The 23,850-nt window shown below is 44.7% G+C and overlaps 1 protein-coding gene across 1 annotated transcript in view; it reads left to right on the top strand.

Annotated features, from left to right (window-relative positions):
• vsig10 (V-set and immunoglobulin domain containing 10) overlaps window positions 1–21,662 on the top strand; it is a 30,575-nt gene extending 8,913 nt beyond the window's left edge. Inside the window, exons 5-10 of the mRNA XM_079515569.1 lie at window positions 5,751–5,875; window positions 6,151–6,316; window positions 17,193–17,306; window positions 18,604–18,616; window positions 19,427–19,575; window positions 21,345–21,662. Coding sequence (XP_079371695.1) covers window positions 5,751–5,875; window positions 6,151–6,316; window positions 17,193–17,306; window positions 18,604–18,616; window positions 19,427–19,575; window positions 21,345–21,463 — 686 coding nt within the window. The 3' untranslated portion in view covers window positions 21,464–21,662. The remainder of the gene's footprint in view (window positions 1–5,750; window positions 5,876–6,150; window positions 6,317–17,192; window positions 17,307–18,603; window positions 18,617–19,426; window positions 19,576–21,344) is intronic.
• Window positions 21,663–23,850: the final 2,188 nt, after the last annotated feature.

Consider the following 23,850-nt stretch of genomic DNA (forward strand, 5'->3'; position numbering starts at 1 on the left):
TCGATTTTGAATCGAATCGTGACCCCAAGAATTGGAATGGAATGGAATCGTGACCCCAAGAATTGGAATGGAATCGTGAGACACCCAAAGATTCACAGCCCTAGTTGTCATGTCTTCAGAAACGTGTCCCGTGACCAGGACAGAACCAAGATGTGTTGAATGATTCATGTACTTTCCACTGACCACCTGAGACCCCCTGAGACCACCTGAGACCCCCTGAGACCACCTGAGACCCCCTGAGACCACCTGAGACCACCTGAGACCCCCTGAGACCACCTGAGACCCCCTGAGACCCCCTGAGACCACCTGAGACCCCCTGAGACCCCCTGAGACCCCCTGAGACCACCTGAGACCCCCTGAGACCCCCTGAGACCCCCTGAGACCACCTGAGACCCCCTGAGACCCCCTGAGACCCCCTGAGACCACCTGAGACCCCCTGAGACCCCCTGAGACCACCTGAGACCCCCTGAGACCCCCTGAGACCCCCTGAGACCACCTGAGACCCCCTGAGACCACCTGAGACCACCTGAGACCCCCTGAGACCCCCTGAGACCACCTGAGACCCCCTGAGACCACCTGAGACCCCCTGAGACCCCCTGAGACCACCTGAGACCACCTGAGACCACCTGAGACCCCCTGAGACCCCCTGAGACCACCTGAGACCACCTGAGACCCCCTGAGACCCCCTGAGACCACCTGAGACCACCTGAGACCCCCTGAGACCCCCTGAGACCACCTGAGACCACCTGAGACCCCCTGAGACCACCTGAGACCACCTGAGACCACCTGAGACTCTTTGACCCCTTTTCCAGCGGTTGGGAACCGCTTCAGTTCAGAACCAGTTTTTAGTCCATGAGCCAGACCTCCAAAACTGGAACATTCAATCCATTTAGGCCTGAGATCAGATTCTAAAAATGTCTTCTACATCCTGACAGTTTTCTGAAAAAGCTATGTTTCTATGTCAGTCGTTCTTCGATTTTTCAAAAATAGCAGATCTACAAGCTCATAGCGCGCCACTCGGTGGCGCGCTATGAGCTTGTAGATCTGCTATTTTTCAATAGCTAAATTATAACATAATGCTAACACCAAAAGGGGTTCCCGCCCAGAATGGGTTAATTATGAATTGAGTGGGCAAAAACATACCTACAGTATATTACATTGTTTACAGGATCAATAAGTAAATTAAACCATCCTGGAGACACAATCGTTTAACACGAGGCCTGCCGGGAACATAGGAATTTTAAAACGTAGAATCTTGTGGCCTGCCACAAACGGAAAAGCCGTTTTAACAGCGATGTATTAATTAATGCATGTTTTAATACGATCGTATCGAAATCTACCGTCAGTTCGCTTTGTTATGCTTCTGACACAATGGGCGCGGCCATTTTGAAAATGCGCGCGCATCCACTTACATTGCCGGCTCTGGTTTCAGACGGCTTTATCTCACAGAAGCGACATTGCAGAGGACGCTTTGTCCCAGACAAGCGTTTTCAACGGCCTGTAGCAGGCGCTGTGATACTCGCGGTCAGCTTTTTCCACCGCCGAGCGAGACAACAACAACCGGTCATGATACCACACACAGCAGCTTTTCACAGGAACAATGCGATTACGGATATTTGGATCTTCAAAGTAAGTGTTACGCGCGATAAAACCTTGGCAATACGCAATCGAGGGATTAATGAATGGCGGCAGGCAGACGGTTAATTATCGCCCTTAATTTTCTTTTATCGATTATTAAAAAAGAAAGAAAGAATGGAATCCTGCACACTGTCTTCACTTACAGTATTATTTTTATTGAGCAACGTTTCAGTTTTCTGAAAAAGCTATGTTTCTATGTCAGTAGATCTGCTATTTTTCAATAGACGCCTTATCAGACGACGTCACACTGATAAGAAACGGCATGCGCGCGCATAAAGGCAGCAGAAGAACACCACCTCTCATAAGATGCAATGGAAAAGTTCTAACTGCACTCACGTGTAAAAAATGCCCCATCAAACTTTCAGATGCTGTTTTTCTCCCAGTGTGGAGGAAGAATGATTAGGATTTTTATTGTGATCTCTCGCCCTTGAAATATATAATCCTTGGTTTCTGTTGTGTTTGAACAATAATAGCAATTCAAAACAGTTGTCCTCAAAACCACACCTCCAGGCGCTGTCATAAGAACGGGAGGTGCGCTCATGATCACGGCAGCAGAGCCTATTTGTGCACGGCTGCACGCGCACCTGCAGCCCATCAAGTATAATTTATGCTTCGTTCCGCGATGGTGTCGCACACGCAGACCTCTACGCTCACAACAGTCGTGCGCCCAGTCCCAATGTTTGTAAACAAATAATTGGTCTATAGCTAAAGCATAACATAATGCTAACACCAAAAGGGGTTCCCACCCACAATGGGTTAAATAAATACAATACTGATTTAATCAAATGTATTTTCAAATATAGCAAAAACAGCAGATCTACAGACTCACAATGTGCGATGCATTGTGAACTTGTAGATAGATCGGCTATATTCACTATCTTTGCATGACACCGTTGCACAACAACGTCTAAAAGTGGTTAATCATACTATTTGATTCAGTTGATTATAAAAGATCACCTTTTTGGCATTGGTTTGTTAACATGCATCTTGGTTATTCTATTAAACCGTATAATCAACATGTCACAATCGTTAAGAACATATTTGATAGTTGCAGTCCTAATTGAGTGATTAGTTAATCCATTTTGGGCGGGAACCCCTTTTGGTGTTGGCATTATGTTATGCTTTAGCAAATGCTATTGAAAAATAGCAGATCTACAAGCTCATAGCGCGCCACCGAGTGGCGCGCTACGAGCTTGTAGGTCTGCTATTTTTGAAAAATCAAAGAACGACTGACATAGAAACATAGCATTTTCAGAAAACTGTCAGGATGTAGAAGACATTTTTTAGAATCTGATCTCAGGTCAAAATGGGTTAAACTGTTGATATGTTTTGCAAATGAGAATTCTATGAGGCGTACAGGTTTCATGTAATCCGTATCCGTATATGAACCTCCTAAAAAAAATATATATAAAAGAAAATGCAGCCAATATCATTGATTTAGCTCCTGTCAAGAGGCTGCCACTGTGTGTTTGCTGCTATGGTGTAACTGTATGGAAGCCTTACTACTGGAGGCTTTGATCAGGGTCCGCTCTAACCCGTAGTTACACCAAGCTGTGTACACACACACACACACACACACACACACACACACACACACACACACACACACACACACACACACACACACCAAGCTGTGTACACAACCAGCCCAGGTTGATTGCGTTATTGAAGCGCCAGTGTACACAGAAAGGTTTGGCCATTATTGGACACACATTTTGGTCCCGTGCCAAAACAAATAAACGTTTTTGGCATCATGGGAGCGTTTGGAGCGAACAGTGAGTGAGTCATTCAGCGTTTGGAGCGAACAGTGAGTGAGTCATTCAGCGTTTGGAGCGAACAGTGAGTGAGTCATTCAGCGTTTGGAGCGAACAGTGAGTGAGTCATTCAGCGTTTGGAGCGAACAGTGAGTGAGTCATTCAGTGCTGTGGGTTTCAACGTCACAAGACCTGGTTATGAAGACATGACTTGGAACAATCAGAAGGAGAGGAGCTATATCTCCCTCAACTATCTGTTATCTTGTGATTCTCCCAAGATGTTCCTTCTTGCACACGTATCACCTCCCTCTGCATTGATTTGTTAAAAAATGGTCTACATTATGTGGGAATAGCCTTTTTTTTTTTATGGAACTGGATCTTTTATGGATTTGATTCCCTGCCAGGGCTGGGCAATATATATTATATCGGATTGTAATATGAGACTAGATATCGTCTATGGATATCTTAATACTGTGTTGTAAAAAATGGTAAATTGTGCATTTATATAGTGCCTTTTATCCAAGGCACTTTACAATGATTGTGCATTTCATACACACACACACACACACACACACACACACACACACACACACACACACACACACACACACACACACACACACACACACACACACACACACACACACCGATGGCGGAATAAACCATGCAAGGCACCAACCTGCACATCGGGAGCAATTAGGGGTTCAGCGTCTTGCTCAAGGACACTTCGACACCACCTCCTGAACAAACAACAAATGGCAGCATATGTCAGCTTCAATCCACTTATTTTTCGTCTTCGTGTTTATTTGACATGGACAATGCTCAAAACATTGTTTCAAGATAAAATAATATATATAATGAGACTGATGTATTGCATATAGGCTAATTTGCAACCCCTGTCCCCAGTTAGGTCTTTCCACAACAGATGCAAGAAGATACGCTTACAATAAACACATGGAAAGTGGATATGATATAAACAACAACATTCCCCAAATGATCACACAATAACTCATAATGAAAGCAATGACTTTTTTTTTCCCCACAAATTTGCAACCCATTTTTTCACCCAGTGTCAATTATCTAATGTAATCCTGGGCGCTACACTTCCTCTGCCAACCTGGGGGGGCAGCGGACTGACCTCATGCTTCCTTCTATGCATGAGGAGTCCAAGCTGCTTCTTTTCACCTGACAGGGGGGAAATTTCCCCGGCCGGACGTAGCGCGTGGAAGGAACACGTTATTCCGACCCGTTCCTTTCCCCTCCATCGGGCACCCCGGCTGGCCAGGGGGAGGTAGTTTAGAGACCAGGATTACTGCATGTTTCTTGTGAGGGTACCTACCCTAGGGGACACGGGGAGAACATGTGAGGGTACCCTACCCTAGGGGACACAGGGAGAACATGTGAGGGTACCCTACCCTAGGGGACACGGGGAGAACATGTGAGGGTACCCTACCCTAGGGGACACGGGGAGAACATGTGAGGGTACCTACCCTAGGGGACACGGGGAGAACATGTGAGGGTACCCTACCCTAGGGGACACGGGGAGAACATGTGAGGGTACCTACCCTAGGGGACACGGGGAGAACATGGGAGGGTACCTACCCTAGGGGACACGGGGAGAACATGTGAGGGTACCTACCCTAGGGGACACGGGGAGAACATGTGAGGGTACCTACCCTAGGTGACACGGGGAGAACATGTGAGGGTACCTACCCTAGGGGACACAGGGAGAACATGCAAACTCCACACAGAAAGGCCCTTTCGCCAACCCCGCATCGGGTATGGGCACTGATGACACGGAGGAGGGAACACGCCCACAGCGTCCCCAGTGGGAATCGAACCCTGGACCTTCTAGCTGTGAGGCTATAATTGTTATAAAACAATGATGTGCGTTGTGTCTCTCTCTCCTGACGGAGGGAGGTAATTGCAACGGTATCCGAAGAAGAACTACAATAAAGATTGTGGTGGGGCAATCTGTAGTTTTCCAATATGGCATGCCGTCCTATTCCTGATTCTTCAAAGGAAGTGTAGGTGTAGTGTAGTGTGCTGATGTTTTGGTTATATTTTTACTAACCCATTTTGGGGCGGGAACCCCTTTTGGTGTTTAGCAGATCTACAAGCTCATAGCGCGCCACCGAGTGGCGCGCTACGAGCTTGTAGGTCTGCTATTTTTGAAAAATCGAAGAACCACTGACATAGAAACATAGCTTTTTCAGAAAACTATCAGGATGTAGAAGACATTTTTAGAATCTGATCTCAGGTCAAAATGGGTTAAAATACAGTCTCTCTAAAACAATGGTTTATTCATTCAAATGAGTCCCAAAGACTGAACGCAGGCTGATGTGTGTTCCCTCTCAGAGCCCCCGTTCCCCGAAGGACAGCCAATGGTCACGGCGCTGGAGGGAACCGACAAGACCCTCACCTGCACCGAGCAACACTCGCGCCCCCCTGCCAACATCGCCTGGTTGAAGACCGCCCGGCAGGTAAGACCCTCACGTGCACCGAGTAGGGCATTAAGCAACTAGTCGACTAGTTTACTAGTCGACTAGTAAATCCACTAGTCGACTAGTAAATCCACTAGTCGACTAGTCTACTAGTTGACTAGTTGATAAGAAAAAAAAAAGTTGGTTTCAAATATCTAATGGCAAAAATAAGATAATAAATGGCTACAATAATTTCAGCCATTCTTTTTCCAACACATCACTCTTATGATGATGCAACAAATCATAATCACGATTATCTGAAAACAATCAATCAGGAGCCCATCGTTCCCGGGTCCAAGTACATCCTTGGAGGGTCTGTGGAGGGTCCCGCCCTCAAGCTGACCATCGTCAACGTCACCAAGGAGGACGAGGGTCTCTACTTCTGCCGCAGCGAGAACCCCCTGGCCGTCCGCGAGCTGGAGGTCTACCTGACCGTTAAGAGTGAGTTACTGGGGTTGTGTTGGAGGTCTACCTGACCGTTAAGAGTGAGTTACTTGGGTTGTGTTGGAGGTCTACCTGACCGTTAAGAGTGAGTTACTGGGGTTGTGTTGGAGGTCTACCTGACCGTTAAGAGTGAGTTACTTGGGTTGTGTTGGAGGTCTACCTGACCGTTAAGAGTGAGTTACTGGGGTTGTGTTGGAGGTCTACCTGACCGTTAAGAGTGAGTTACTGGGGTGTGTTGGAGGTCTACCTGACCGTTAAGAGTGAGTTACTGGGGTTGTGTTGGAGGTCTACCTGACCGTTAAGAGTGAGTTACTGGGGTTGTGTTGGAGGTCTACCTGACCGTTAAGAGTGAGTTACTTGGGTTGTGTTGGAGGTCTACCTGACCGTTAAGAGTGAGTTACTTGGGTTGTGTTGGAGGTCTACCTGACCGTTAAGAGTGAGTTACTTGGGTTGTGTTGGAGGTCTACCTGACCGTTAAGAGTGAGTTACTGGGGTGTGTTGGAGGTCTACCTGACCGTTAAGAGTGAGTTACTTGGGTTGTGTTGGAGGTCTACCTGACCGTTAAGAGTGAGTTACTTGGGTTGTGTTGGAGGTCTACCTGACCGTTAAGAGTGAGTTACTTGGGTTGTGTTGGAGGTCTACCTGACCGTTAAGAGTGAGTTACTTGGGTTGTGTTGGAGGTCTACCTGACCGTTAAGAGTGAGTTACTGGGGTTGTGTTGGAGGTCTACCTGACCGTTAAGAGTGAGTTACTGGGGTTGTGTTGGAGGTCTACCTGACCGTTAAGAGTGAGTTACTTGGGTTGTGTTGGAGGTCTACCTGACCGTTAAGAGTGAGTTACTTGGGTTGTGTTGGAGGTCTACCTGACCGTTAAGAGTGAGTTACTTGGGTTGTGTTGGAGGTCTACCTGACCGTTAAGAGTGAGTTACTGGGGTGTGTTGGAGGTCTACCTGACCGTTAAGAGTGAGTTACTGGGGTGTGTTGGAGGTCTACCTGACCGTTAAGAGTGAGTTACTGGGGTTGTGTTGGAGGTCTACCTGACCGTTAAGAGTGAGTTACTTGGGTTGTGTTGGAGGTCTACCTGACCGTTAAGAGTGAGTTACTTGGGTTGTGTTGGAGGTCTACCTGACCGTTAAGAGTGAGTTACTTGGGTTGTGTTGGAGGTCTACCTGACCGTTAAGAGTGAGTTACTTGGGTTGTGTTGGAGGTCTACCTGACCGTTAAGAGTGAGTTACTGGGGTTGTGTTGGAGGTCTACCTGACCGTTAAGAGTGAGTTACTTGGGTTGTGTTGGAGGTCTACCTGACCGTTAAGAGTGAGTTACTGGGGTGTGTTGGAGGTCTACCTGACCGTTAAGAGTGAGTTACTGGGGTTGTGTTGGAGGTCTACCTGACCGTTAAGAGTGAGTTACTTGGGTTGTGTTGGAGGTCTACCTGACCGTTAAGAGTGAGTTACTGGGGTTGTGTTGGAGGTCTACCTGACCGTTAAGAGTGAGTTACTTGGGTTGTGTTGGAGGTCTACCTGACCGTTAAGAGTGAGTTACTGGGGTTGTGTTGGAGGTCTACCTGACCGTTAAGAGTGAGTTACTGGGTTGTGTTGGAGGTCTACCTGACCGTTAAGAGTGAGTTACTTGGGTTGTGTTGGAGGTCTACCTGACCGTTAAGAGTGAGTTACTGGGGTTGTGTTGGAGGTCTACCTGACCGTTAAGAGTGAGTTACTGGGGTGTGTTGGAGGTCTACCTGACCGTTAAGAGTGAGTTACTTGGGTTGTGTTGGAGGTCTACCTGACCGTTAAGAGTGAGTTACTGGGGTGTGTTGGAGGTCTACCTGACCGTTAAGAGTGAGTTACTGGGGTTGTGTTGGAGGTCTACCTGACCGTTAAGAGTGAGTTACTTGGGTTGTGTTGGAGGTCTACCTGACCGTTAAGAGTGAGTTACTGGGTTGTGTTGGAGGTCTACCTGACCGTTAAGAGTGAGTTACTTGGGTTGTGTTGGAGGTCTACCTGACCGTTAAGAGTGAGTTACTTGGGTTGTGTTGGAGGTCTACCTGACCGTTAAGAGTGAGTTACTGGGGTGTGTTGGAGGTCTACCTGACCGTTAAGAGTGAGTTACTGGGGTGTGTTGGAGGTCTACCTGACCGTTAAGAGTGAGTTACTGGGGTTGTGTTGGAGGTCTACCTGACCGTTAAGAGTGAGTTACTGGGGTGTGTTGGAGGTCTACCTGACCGTTAAGAGTGAGTTACTTGGGTTGTGTTGGAGGTCTACCTGACCGTTAAGAGTGAGTTACTTGGGTTGTGTTGGAGGTCTACCTGACCGTTAAGAGTGAGTTACTTGGGTTGTGTTGGAGGTCTACCTGACCGTTAAGAGTGAGTTACTTGGGTTGTGTTGGAGGTCTACCTGACCGTTAAGAGTGAGTTACTGGGGTTGTGTTGGAGGTCTACCTGACCGTTAAGAGTGAGTTACTGGGGTTGTGTTGGAGGTCTACCTGACCGTTAAGAGTGAGTTACTTGGGTTGTGTTGGAGGTCTACCTGACCGTTAAGAGTGAGTTACTTGGGTTGTGTTGGAGGTCTACCTGACCGTTAAGAGTGAGTTACTGGGGTTGTGTTGGAGGTCTACCTGACCGTTAAGAGTGAGTTACTGGGGTTGTGTTGGAGGTCTACCTGACCGTTAAGAGTGAGTTACTTGGGTTGTGTTGGAGGTCTACCTGACCGTTAAGAGTGAGTTACTGGGGTGTGTTGGAGGTCTACCTGACCGTTAAGAGTGAGTTACTGGGGTTGTGTTGGAGGTCTACCTGACCGTTAAGAGTGAGTTACTTGGGTTGTGTTGGAGGTCTACCTGACCGTTAAGAGTGAGTTACTTGGGTTGTGTTGGAGGTCTACCTGACCGTTAAGAGTGAGTTACTTGGGTTGTGTTGGAGGTCTACCTGACCGTTAAGAGTGAGTTACTTGGGTTGTGTTGGAGGTCTACCTGACCGTTAAGAGTGAGTTACTGGGGTTGTGTTGGAGGTCTACCTGACCGTTAAGAGTGAGTTACTGGGGTTGTGTTGGAGGTCTACCTGACCGTTAAGAGTGAGTTACTTGGGTTGTGTTGGAGGTCTACCTGACCGTTAAGAGTGAGTTACTGGGGTTGTGTTGGAGGTCTACCTGACCGTTAAGAGTGAGTTACTTGGGTTGTGTTGGAGGTCTACCTGACCGTTAAGAGTGAGTTACTGGGGTTGTGTTGGAGGTCTACCTGACCGTTAAGAGTGAGTTACTGGGTTGTGTTGGAGGTCTACCTGACCGTTAAGAGTGAGTTACTTGGGTTGTGTTGGAGGTCTACCTGACCGTTAAGAGTGAGTTACTGGGGTTGTGTTGGAGGTCTACCTGACCGTTAAGAGTGAGTTACTTGGGTTGTGTTGGAGGTCTACCTGACCGTTAAGAGTGAGTTACTTGGGTTGTGTTGGAGGTCTACCTGACCGTTAAGAGTGAGTTACTTGGGTTGTGTTGGAGGTCTACCTGACCGTTAAGAGTGAGTTACTGGGGTTGTGTTGGAGGTCTACCTGACCGTTAAGAGTGAGTTACTTGGGTTGTGCTGGAGGTCTACCTGACCGTTAAGAGTGAGTTACTTGGGTTGTGTTGGAGGTCTACCTGACCGTTAAGAGTGAGTTACTTGGGTTGTGTTGGAGGTCTACCTGACCGTTAAGAGTGAGTTACTTGGGTTGTGTTGGAGGTCTACCTGACCGTTAAGAGTGAGTTACTTGGGTTGTGTTGGAGGTCTACCTGACCGTTAAGAGTGAGTTACTTGGGTTGTGCTGGAGGTCTACCTGACCGTTAAGAGTGAGTTACTTGGGTTGTGTTGGAGGTCTACCTGACCGTTAAGAGTGAGTTACTTGGGTTGTGTTGGAGGTCTACCTGACCGTTAAGAGTGAGTTACTTGGGTTGTGTTGGAGGTCTACCTGACCGTTAAGAGTGAGTTACTGGGGTTGTGTTGGAGGTCTACCTGACCGTTAAGAGTGAGTTACTTGGGTTGTGTTGGAGGTCTACCTGACCGTTAAGAGTGAGTTACTGGGGTTGTGTTGGAGGTCTACCTGACCGTTAAGAGTGAGTTACTTGGGTTGTGTGTGTGTTGGAGGTCTACCTGACCGTTAAGAGTGAGTTATACTTGGGTTGTGTTGGAGGTCTACCTGACCGTTAAGAGTGAGTTACTTGGGTTGTGTTGGAGGTCTACCTGACCGTTAAGAGTGAGTTACTTGGGTTGTGCTGGAGGTCTACCTGACCGTTAAGAGTGAGTTACTTGGGTTGTGTTGGAGGTCTACCTGACCGTTAAGAGTGAGTTACTTGGGTTGTGTTGGAGGTCTACCTGACCGTTAAGAGTGAGTTACTTGGGTTGTGTTGGAGGTCTACCTGACCGTTAAGAGTGAGTTACTGGGGTTGTGTTGGAGGTCTACCTGACCGTTAAGAGTGAGTTACTTGGGTTGTGTTGGAGGTCTACCTGACCGTTAAGAGTGAGTTACTTGGGTTGTGTTGGAGGTCTACCTGACCGTTAAGAGTGAGTTACTGGGGTTGTGTTGGAGGTCTACCTGACCGTTAAGAGTGAGTTACTGGGGTTGTGTTGGAGGTCTACCTGACCGTTAAGAGTGAGTTACTGGGGTTGTGTTGGAGGTCTACCTGACCGTTAAGAGTGAGTTACTAGGGTTGTGTTGGAGGTCTACCTGACCGTTAAGAGTGAGTTACTGGGGTTGTGTTGGAGGTCTACCTGACCGTTAAGAGTGAGTTACTGGGGTTGTGTTGGAGGTCTACCTGACCGTTAAGAGTGAGTTACTGGGGTTGTGTTGGAGGTCTACCTGACCGTTAAGAGTGAGTTACTGGGGTGTGTTGGAGGTCTACCTGACCGTTAAGAGTGAGTTACTGGGGTGTGTTGGAGGTCTACCTGACCGTTAAGAGTGAGTTACTTGGGTTGTGTTGGAGGTCTACCTGACCGTTAAGAGTGAGTTACTGGGGTGTGTTGGAGGTCTACCTGACCGTTAAGAGTGAGTTACTGGGGTGTGTTGGAGGTCTACCTGACCGTTAAGAGTGAGTTACTTGGGTTGTGTTGGAGGTCTACCTGACCGTTAAGAGTGAGTTACTGGGGTGTGTTGGAGGTCTACCTGACCGTTAAGAGTGAGTTACTTGGGTTGTGTTGGAGGTCTACCTGACCGTTAAGAGTGAGTTACTGGGGTGTGTTGGAGGTCTACCTGACCGTTAAGAGTGAGTTACTTGGGTTGTGTTGGAGGTCTACCTGACCGTTAAGAGTGAGTTACTGGGGTGTGTTGGAGGTCTACCTGACCGTTAAGAGTGAGTTACTGGGGTGTGTTGGAGGTCTACCTGACCGTTAAGAGTGAGTTACTTGGGTTGTGTTGGAGGTCTACCTGACCGTTAAGAGTGAGTTACTGGGGTGTGTTGGAGGTCTACCTGACCGTTAAGAGTGAGTTACTGGGGTGTGTTGGAGGTCTACCTGACCGTTAAGAGTGAGTTACTGGGGTTGTGTTGGAGGTCTACCTGACCGTTAAGAGTGAGTTACTTGGGTTGTGTTGGAGGTCTACCTGACCGTTAAGAGTGAGTTACTGGGGTGTGTTGGAGGTCTACCTGACCGTTAAGAGTGAGTTACTGGGGTGTGTTGGAGGTCTACCTGACCGTTAAGAGTGAGTTACTTGGGTTGTGTGTGTGTGTTGTTTTCGTCGACTAAAACTAAGACGAAAAATGTCCGTCGACTACCCTTTTTCACTGACGAAAACTAAATGGAAACCAAATGAAAACTAAGCTATGATGACTAAAACTAAGACTAAATGTATTGACAATTTGTCAATACATTTAGGTAGAAACTAGACTAAAATGTTAGGAAGGGACTAGTGGACAAGAGATCCAGTATAAGTCATTTTACACTTGGTTGCATGCTGAAAATAGCAGATCTACAAGCTCACAACGCTGCGACGCGTTGTGTGCTTGTAGATCTGTTATTTTCAGCTAGTGTAAAATCAGTCATTACGACGGCATCAACAGCTGGAGGTCTACCTGACCGTTAAGAGTGAGTTACTTGGGTTGTGTGTGTGTGTGTGTGTGTGTGTTGTTTTCGTCGACTAAAACTAAGACGAAAAATTACCGTCGACTAACCTTTTTCACTGATGAAAACTAAATGGAAACGAAATGAAAACTAAGCTACGATGACTAAAACTAAATGTATTGACAATTTGTCAACAGGTAGAAACTAGACTAAAATGTTAGGAAGGGACTGGTGGACAAGAGATCCAGTATAAGTCATTTTACACTGAAAATAGCAGATCTACAAGCACACAATGCGTCGCGCTGCGACACGTTGTGAGCTTGTAGATCTGCTATTTTCAGCTAGTGTAAAATCAGTCATTACGACGGCATCAAGGCCCGACAAAATACATTTTAGTCGACAAAATCAGCCGTAAAATCAGCCGTCGACTAAAATCTTTATTTAGTCTAAAAAATAGTAGAAATTGTAAATACCGGTAGGCATTCTGGTTTTGGGGAGTTAAAGCTGCTATAAGCAATAATATGTATAGGTGTGCTTGTGCATGTGTTTGCAGAGCAGTCGAGTCAACGTACTGAACTACTCAGTGGATTATCATTAACACCGTCATTCAATCAGTCATGTTGTTACAGTAACAGAACATGCACTGTTATGTTGGACTGTTGCACTGACAGAACATGCACTGTTATGTTGGACTGTTGCACTGACAGAACATGCACTGTTATGTTGGACTGTTGCACTGACAGAACATGCACTGTTATGTTGGACTGTTGCACTGACAGAACATGCACTGTTATGTTGGACTGTTGCACTGACAGAACATGCACTGTTATGTTGGACTGTTGCACTGAACAGAACATGCACTGTTATGTTGGACTGTTGCACTAACACAGAACATGCACTGTTATGTTGGACTGTTGCACTGACACAGAACATGCACTGTTATGTTGGACTGTTGCACTGACAGAACATGCACTGTTATGTTGGACTGTTGCACTGACAGAACATGCACTGTTATGTTGGACTGTTGCACTGAACAGAACATGCACTGTTATGTTGGACTGTTGCACTAACACAGAACATGCACTGTTATGTTGGACTGTTGCACTGACACAGAACATGCACTGTTATGTTGGACTGTTGCACTGACAGAATATGCACTGTTATGTTGGACTGTTGCACTGACAGAACATGCACTGTTATGTTGGACTGTTGCACTAACAGAACATGCACTGTTATGTTGGACTGTTGCACTGACAGAACATGCACTGTTATGTTGGACTGTTGCACTGACAGAACATGCACTGTTATGTTGGACTGTTGCACTGACAGAACATGCACTGTTATGTTGGACTGTTACAGTAACAGAACATGCACTGTTATGTTGGACTGTTGCACTGACAGAACATGCACTGTTATGTTGGACTGTTGCACTGACAGAACATGCACTGTTATGTTGGACTGTTGCACTGACAGAACATGCACTGTTATGTTGGACTGTTGCACTGACAGAACATGCACTGTTATGTTGGACTGTTGCACTGACAGAACATGCACTGTTATGTTGGACTGTTGCACTGACAGAACATGCACTGTTATGTTGGACTGTTGCACTGACAGAAAATGCACTGTTATGTTGGACTGTTGCACTGACAGAACATGCACTGTTATGTTGGACTGTTACAGTAACAGAACATGCACTGTTATGTTGGACTGTTGCACTGACAGAACATGCACTGTTATGTTGGACTGTTGCACTGACAGAACATGCACTGTTATGTTGGACTGTTGCACTGACAGAACATGCACTGTTATGTTGGACTGTTACAGTAACAGAACATGCACTGTTATGTTGGACTGTTGCACTGACAGAACATGCACTGTTATGTTGGACTGTTGCACTGACAGAACATGCACTGTTATGTTGGACTGTTGCACTGACAGAACATGCACTGTTATGTTGGACTGTTACAGTAACAGAACATGCACTGTTATGTTGGACTGTTGCACTGACAGAACATGCACTGTTATGTTGGACTGTTGCACTGACAGAACATGCACTGTTATGTTGGACTGTTGCACTGACAGAACATGCACTGTTATGTTGGACTGTTGCACTGACAGAACATGCACTGTTATGTTGGACTGTTGCACTGACACAGAACATGCACTGTTATGTTGGACTGTTGCACTGACAGAACATGCACTGTTATGTTGGACTGTTGCACTGACAGAACATGCACTGTTATGTTGGACTGTTGCACTGACAGGACATGCACTGTTATGTTGGACTGTTGCACTGACAGAACATGCACTGTTATGTTGGACTGTTGCACTGACAGAACATGCACTGTTATGTTGGACTGTTGCACTGACAGAACATGCACTGTTATGTTGGACTGTTGCACTGAACAGAACATGCACTGTTATGTTGGACTGTTGCACTGACAGAACATGCACTGTTATGTTGGACTGTTGCACTGACAGAACATGCACTGTTATGTTGGACTGTTGCACTGACAGAACATGCACTGTTATGTTGGACTGTTGCACTGACAGAACATGCACTGTTATGTTGGACTGTTGCACTGACAGAACATGCACTGTTATGTTGGACTGTTGCACTGACAGAACATGCACTGTTATGTTGGACTGTTGCACTGACACAGAACATGCACTGTTATGTTGGACTGTTGCACTGACAGAATATGCACTGTTATGTTGGACTGTTGCACTGACAGAACATGCACTGTTATGTTGGACTGTTGCACTGACACAGAACATGCACTGTTATGTTGGACTGTTGCACTGACAGAACATGCACTGTTATGTTGGACTGTTGCACTGACAGAACATGCACTGTTATGTTGGACTGTTGCACTGACAGAACATGCACTGTTATGTTGGACTGTTGCACTGACAGAACATGCACTGTTATGTTGGACTGTTGCACTGACAGAACATGCACTGTTATGTTGGACTGTTGCACTGACAGAACATGCACTGTTATGTTGGACTGTTGCACTGACAGAACATGCACTGTTATGTTGGACTGTTGCACTGACACAGAACATGCACTGTTATGTTGGACTGTTGCACTGACAGAACATGCACTGTTATGTTGGACTGTTGCACTGACAGAACATGCACTGTTATGTTGGACTGTTGCACTGACACGTAGACACAGACAGTAGAGGCATAGTTCATCAGCAGGTTTGGAATGTTTCAAAGTAACAACATTGATTCTTTCCGGGGCTTATAGACGGGTCTGTGATTGACATAAGGCTCTAGCTGGCCATAGTTCGGTCTGGACATTATTTTACTTTTTTTTGCTGACATTAGTATTATTGGCAGATGGTTTTGAACCACTTTCACCCCGTCGTTCCTGATCTGGGCTATGATGTCATAATAGGTGAAAATGTACATGTTTCAACAATAGAACTACAAGCTGTCAACGTACGTTGTGAGCTTGTAGATTGGCTATTATGGAACATCATTTACCAGAGTTTTAAGTGGTTAAAATAAAGTTCAGTTTGTGTAAAACCAAAAAGTTGTCGTCAATATCAGTAAAAGACCTCTGTAATCGGTAGTCTAAAGCCCTGACCAAACCAAAGGGTCGAGGCGGTTTTAGCGTTGTCCCTGCGGTGTGATATGTCATTATATAGATATGTTCTAGTTACGTTCTTAGCTTACGCATGTTTCGCGATAAATGCATTTTACATATGTGATGTATTCCCATTCCCATTTTTGTTCTTGCTTAATGTAAGTCACTCTGGATTAAGAGCGTCTGCTAAATGCCTAAATTGTAATTGTAAATTGTTGCACGTTGACGCACGTCGTCCCAAGTGATTCAACGCATGGAATTCAACGGCCCCAAACCACACCGAAGGGTCACCATGATGCAACTCCTAGCAACCGTTTGGACCCCAAGGAGTTGCATGGTGACCCTTTGGTGTGGTTTGGGCTTAGTTAGGACTCCCCAAAATCGCGATCGACATCGGACCCAAAGATCTGGCATGATAGATCGGGCTCTAGAATGAACTCGCTGAGGAGAAACCTAATCAAGAAGGAGAATACCAGCACTCACAGAGGCACTTTGTTTCATCTTTAAATGTTTTTTTTTGTGGCTTTCGCCTTTATTTTATATATTTTATGGAGGGACAGACAGTAGGCTGACAGGAAATGGGGAGAGAGATGGGGGGGAAGACATGCAGTAAAGGCCGTCGGGATCGGGAGTCGAACCCGCGGCACACTGCCAGACTGGATTACCAGCCAAGGTGCCTGGACCACTGAGCCATGGCCCAGGCACATTGTTTCATCTTTACATGGGAAGGTATGCTGCAAGCAGCAACACAACGAACACGTTTCGGCCATGAGGGGCCTTCGTCAGCGTTGTAACTGCTGTAAACAAGGCGACGTGTCACATTTATACTGTCAGACGGTGCGGCATCCTCCCCTGTCCGGGTAGATACACACCACAACCGCCGAAACGCGTTCGTTGTGTTGCTGCTTGCAGCATACCTTCCCATGTAAAGATGAAACAATAAAGTGCCTTAAAGGACTAAGTGCTGGTATTCTCCTTCTTCTAAAGTGTTTCCTGACCGTGCACCCGGTGAAATGTTCCAAGACACTGAGATAGCTGGAGTTGTGTGTGCTTCTTCCTTTCAAGAAACCTAATCACACATATGAGTGACGGCAACACAAAGCCAGTCAATACAGGACAGGTTGCAGCTCACCCCCCCCCCCCCCCCACCCCCTCTGGAATGTTGACCAACCTGTCACCTGTACACAATACACGTGTGAACATGATGCACATTCATATCCCTTTTTTGTCTCTGTGTGTTGCTTTGTCTCCTCCGCAGCTTCCGCTCCGTACTCGGGAGCGATCATCGGAATCTTCCTGGCTGCGTTGATTGTGGGCGCAGGCGTCATCATCGCCAAAACGCTGTACTCCAGCCGGGACAGAATTTGCCTGGGTAAGGTCAGGGTCAAGGTCAAGGTCAGGGTGGCTCGACTTGCATCCGATGATTCCGATCACACCTCCAGTAGTGGGAAGTAGCTAAGTGAATTTAACTCAAGTACAGTACTTTTACTTTTCCTGGAGTATATATGAACACACACACACACACACACACACACACACCATATGCTGTCTGGAAGAAACCACCTAACTCCAAAATGTTAATTTTTCAGGAAATGAAGAAAAAAAACAGCTCAAGTGGAGTTATGAGGTTTTTGTCGAAGTGCCTTTTAATACTTTTCATTGGTTCAATATTTGGTTTAACCCTTTCTAACCAACACATGGACATAAAGGGTGTTCAATAGCGTTGATTTATTTATTCCGGACGGCAACGGATATATTTGACATCTTACTTACAAAATATACATTAACCACTTCTTGCGCACTATTTTATAATTGGGCTATTCGAAAATAGCTGGTCGCATCGCTTGTGAGTTTGCAAATCTGCTATTTTCTCAAATGTTTTTTTTTTAAAATAACTGTGCAATGTGGGCCAAAGTGCATCGTTATTGACATCAAGATGTCCTCACAGTTCCAAAGTAACAGTAACTCAAGAATGACCCATTTCACAATCCTATTAGTAGACTGTAATTAGTAATGTATTCATCTCTTTAACCCATTTTGGGCGGAAACTTTTGGTGTTTTAAACATTGTTATAATTTAGCTGTTGAAAAATAGCAGATCTACAAGCTCATAGCGCGCCACCGAGTGGCGCGCTACGAGCTTGTAGGTCTGCTATTTTTGAAAAATCGTGAAATATTTATTTCAGAAAACTGGATGATTTAGAAGATTTATTTTTTTAATTTTGAGGTCAGGCCTAAATGGGTTAATGTTGCAGCTGGTAAAGGTGGGGATGATTTGACGTTTATGTGCTGCTGGGTAGTTAAATATTAACTGAGATTAATAATCTGCAAAGTTAAATTGTGGAAATTAGTTACTTGCCACTTTATGGTCCTTTTTTCATAATTGTCTACAGTAAGTAAGTAAGTACGTACCCTTGCCGAGCCATGAGGCACATAGGAGCCTATCTCCTGTTTCTGTAGCGTGAGGCAGCTTGATGTACAAGTACACCTCCTGGACATGACGCTAGTTAGTATGTCGCAGGGACTTACCCCCCAATCCATTTCCTACAGTGCTTGTACTAATTAATTTTGTGTATTTTTTTATTTTGTCATTGTTATGCAAAAATGTATTCATCTAAAAATTCACCAGCAACCTTTATTTAACTATTGCTATTCATATTTCCATTGCAGGTAGCATCTTTGGGTGAGTTCCTCACATTTACTATTAATGCAATACATCATAATATGCATGACTCCCATGAAGGACCAAATTACATCATTCATACAATGCAAGTTGTGTAAAGAGCATTCCTCCTCCTAGCCACCTAGCTCACCTACAGTATTATACAGCAGGGATCTGCAACCTTTTTCACATTAAGTGCCATGTTTTCATTTGTGTGATAGTCAGTGTGCCATATATAATTACGTTATGACACATCAAAATTAAATATTCCCAACTTTGATTGTCCATAGGATACACATAACAACATACGGATGTAATGACCATTAAACTCAGACCAATAACCCACCTATCTCCCAGAATCCCCAGGCATGAATTAGGAGCTTGAATTAATGTACAATTATGTGCAGGACGTAATTTGTAGATGTGAGTGGACTTAATTTAACTGACTAAACCTTTTTGGAATGAAAAGAAAAAACTTCTCTGTCTCACAATTATGCCAGTGTGCCAGTGATCACCCTCCCCTGTACCAATGTTGGCACCCGTGCCTAAGGTTGCCTACCCCTGTTATACAGTATAATATTGAGTGTGTACAAATGGAGCCAAATCATTTTGATTGATTGATTGAAGTATTTATTAACAGTTTGCAGAATGACAGTACATTTCAAGCACAACTCGATAAAAAACACTGTTAACAGTGAGTGGACGACCCAATAAAGCACTACACTTGTTTACAAGAGAGTCCACCTTGTTGGTCTATAACTCAGTGTGTACAAATCTCAGAGTTAAATTACAAACGTATATCATCCTAACGGGACCATCTGGTGTTTCCAGGCAAGTGGTGGATGATAGGGGAGACGTGCTGAGCCTGGTGGAGTCCGACGAGGAGGAGATATTTCAGGGCACGGTGCCCAGGCTCCCCCCGCTGAGTCTGACCAATGGAAACCACACAACTCTGGTCCAGATACACCGCATGCCATCCAGTAAGAATCTGGTCCAGATACACCACATTCACATCTAGTAAGGCACTGTTTTGTGAGCGAGTGACAGTGAGTCCTGTCACTCGCTCATCCCCCGGTTTGTGGAAGTAATTTCTCTATGGGTCATCTTAAAATTGTCTCGTATGAGAATTGTGGTCCAAAAATTCATAAACTCAAAGTCTCTGCGATATTGTCGGGGAGGTGTCTCTGTATCGTTTACGACCGTCAGTCACTCGCGTCACACCAGGCTTTCCACCTCGGAGGAAAGCCTGGTCTGTGTTACAAAATTTCCGTGTGAACCGCTCTGGAGCGGATGATATCGCTACGTCATGTTGTAGTCATTGTTTTGTAGTCATCAGGATGATATTGCTACGTCATGTTGTAGTATTGTTTTGTAGTCATCAGGATGATATCGTTACGTCATGTTGTAGTATTGTTTTGTAGTCATCAGGATGATATCGTTACGTCATGTTGTAGTATTGTTTTGTAGTCATCAGGATGATATCGCTACGTCATGTTGTAGTATTGTTTTGACAGTCATCAGGATGATATCGCTACGTCATGTTGTAGTATTGTTTTGTAGTCATCCGGATGATATCGTTACGTCATGTTGTAGTATTGTTTTGTAGTCATCAGGATGATATCGTTACGTCATGTTGTAGTATTGTTTTGTAGTCATCAGGATGATATCGCTACGTCATGTTGTAGTATTGTTTTGTAGTCATCAGGATGATATCGCTACGTCATGTTGTAGTATTGTTTTGTAGTCATCAGGATGATATCGCTACGTCATGTTGTAGTATTGTTTTGTAGTCATCAGGATGATATCGCTACGTCATGTTGTAGTATTGTTTTGTAGTCATCAGGATGATATCGCTACGTCATGTTGTAGTATTGTTTTGTAGTCATCAGGATGATATCGCTACGTCATGTTGTAGTATTGTTTTGTAGTCATCAGGATGATATCGCTACGTCATGTTGTAGTATTGTTTTGTAGTCATCAGGATGATATCGCTACGTCATGTTGTAGTATTGTTTTGTAGTCATCAGGATGATATCGCTACGTCATGTTGTAGTATTGTTTTGTAGTCATCAGGATGATATCGCTACGTCATGTTGTAGTATTGTTTTGTAGTCATCAGGCAGGAACAATCAAACAGAACGTCCTTTTCCCTCAAACCGGAAAAATAACAATAAAAGCTCTCGTAGCCTGTGGCTTTTATTGAGAAAAATCGGTTTGAGGGAAAAGGAAGTTCCGGATGATTGATTGACTACAAAACAATACTACAACATGACGTAACAATATCATCCACTCCAGACCGGATCATAAACCTGCAAAGGAATGCTGCCCAGGCTAGTTGCAACTAATTCGGCAGCAGGGATGATTTGTTTATTTTTCAAACACAATTATATGAGGCCCCATAGGCGATCTAAGATCCCCTATGTGGGGATTATAATACACAAACCCATGGAATAGTGCTCTCTAGTGATATTGACCAGACTTTGGTGCTCTATATCCCTTACTACTTAATTTTATTTGATTTATTTTTTTCAGAAAAGTTCTAACAAAAAAAATAATAATTCCATACATTTATTTAAAAGAAAAAGAGTTAAAATAGCAGACCTGCAAAATTGGCTATTGTAAATCAAAAATAGATCTTAATTGGTTAATAATGTACAAATTGATCTTTGAGTGTCAGGTTTGGGAACCCCTGTTTAAGTAAGTACGATTTATTATTGTCCAAAATAAAATATCTCTTTTGTTTTTTTAGGTGAAATTGAGGACACAGAAGTTCCTGAGACGAGCCTACATCGGCAAGAAGATAGTGTCCCGAGACGGAGTCGGACAGAAGAAGAAGACACTGAAGCAGCAGATCTTGTAACATTTTAGCATCGGGTGGAAAATGATCTTTTAAAGACAAATAACGTTTAATTGCTACGAGACTGTGAACAGAATTGGTGGGAGTTGAAAAGAAAATACGTTTTTATTTTAAGTTTATTGCTATGATTGGTAGTGTGTGTGACTGTGTGTGTGTGCAGATATTTGAATGTGGTGTTCTAATGTTTAGGACCATAAAAATGACCTGTTTTAAAAATGTTGACATCTATGTGTTGTCTTTTACCAACATCACATCGTTCAGAAGGCCAAACGTGGGCCGGGTGCTTTAGCGTCTTGTTAACGTTGGTGCAAGAACATACTGGCACTGATGAGAAGTTAGTGATTCTCAAGGTTTTTCATTTCAAGGACCCCCAGTTAGATTATTCCCCCCAGTTAGATTATTCCCCCCACTCACATTATTCCTAAACTTAACCTCAGTTAAGTTCAAAACGCGTCGCACTGCGACGCGTTTTGAGCTTGTAGATCGGCTATTTTTGCTATATTCTAATTGAAATCTTGCCTTTAATTCAAATGCCTTTAATTATACTTATGTTGAGCAATGAGCTACTCATTTAGACTGAAGTAATAACAGCGGGTCATGTTTGCATGAATTGTAACAGCTGAAACCAATAATATATCAGTATTCTGGTATTAACCTGAGGGCCACATTAAGTGAAGGTGGGGGCAGCCAGTTGCCCATGTATGGTGTAGGTGGTCAATGGCAGAGTGAGACGCGTCAGACATAGTCTACATACTCTTGTTTCTTTACTATCTCAACCTGGAATGGCAGCATGTAGGCTGAGGTGTGGCGTGCACAGACACAGCTAGCAGTTATTGAGTAACCATGCTTGAGGAATTTGGGTTTAGTCATTCACCTGACCTGTGGCCAGTATAAACTGATCATTCTCAACGTGGGTGGGTAGAGTAGACAGAGGAACGTAAAATATCTAAAGTCATACTCATAAGTGCCGGCCCTGCAACTTAGTATTGGTATGTAGGCCTACTGTATGTATTTGTTGAAATACAACTACAAGAGCAGGTCTCTATAGAGCCCATGAGTGCACAGACTGCAAACCAATGATTCACACAATGCAACGAAAACGTTGCAATACATTGCAAAGGGAAATTCCAGCAGTCTGAATTTGCCTGCCAGATCTGCACGTTTTTTTCTCTTTCTGTTGCAAGTGGGTGCAAGTTTACACATCATTGGTGTGGAGAGAGTGAGAGTCACTGGAATTTAGACAGAAAATGCAAAAACGTCCAGAGTAAATGTGACATTATCTATAAAGGTCAACAGTCCAGGACTTTTTCGTGTCAAGGACCCCCAAATCAACATTTATTAGGCCACGGACCCCCCATTTGAAAACATATGCCAGTGACCCCGATAAGGGAGGATTTATACTGCTCTAGCAGTGATTCCGAAACATTAATTTCAAGGACCCCCAGTTTCACACGCATTATGCTACGGACCCCCGATTTAATGGCATTTCTATCTCTGGTACCCCAATTTATATTGTAAAACCACTGTTAATTTAACTCTGAGAGTACACTCAGTATTTGTACACTCTGAGTTACAGACCCATAAGGGTCCATTTGGTTACAAATTATCATTTAGCTGGGTCCCCCCTGGAACTCCCTCAAGTACCCCTGGGGGTTCCCGGACCCCACTTTGGGAACCACTGGCCTATAGGCTACTGTATGTGATTGATTGATTGAAATATTTATATTTAATATTTATATTTAACAGTTTGCAGAATTACAGTACATTTCAAGCACAACTCAATACAAAGACTGTTAACTGTGAGTGGACGACCCAATAAAGCTTGTTCAAAGAATGATGAATTCCTGTTCTGTTCTTTGGCTATATATAGAAATGTCTATTTGTACGTCTCTAAATGTTTTGATGAATTGAACAAGGTGGACCCTCTTGTAAACAAGTGTAATGCTTTATTGGGTCGTCCACTCACAATTAACAGTCTTTGTATTGAGTTGTGCTTGAAATGTACTGTAATTCTGCAAACGGTTAATAAATATTTCAATCAATCAATCAATCAATCAACGATTTAATGTGGAATTGCTTTTAAACCAAATAAACTGACTTCTGCAGTGCTGTGCACGTTCCTGACATTGCAAAAACAGCGACATCTAGCGTCGTCACACAACACAAGTCGACCAAGATTTAGGGCACGTTCGGAAATACCGCACCGGAGCGCACTCGCCTATTAGTTTGCATTGCACAGTGCGCTCAGTGCGCTATTTCCGAACGCGCCCATAAAGGGAGGAGGCAACGCGTTACGTAATTGGACGGATTGGAAGCAAACACGCAGAGCATCGGCCCCGAGCGGCCAATGGGAGAGGCGGAATCCGGCTGAATAGGAAATCAGCTGAATATTTTGTTA

Source organism: Electrona antarctica (genome assembly GCF_951216825.1).
Source record: "Electrona antarctica genome assembly, chromosome: 12".
Lineage (NCBI taxonomy): Eukaryota > Metazoa > Chordata > Actinopteri > Myctophiformes > Myctophidae > Electrona > Electrona antarctica.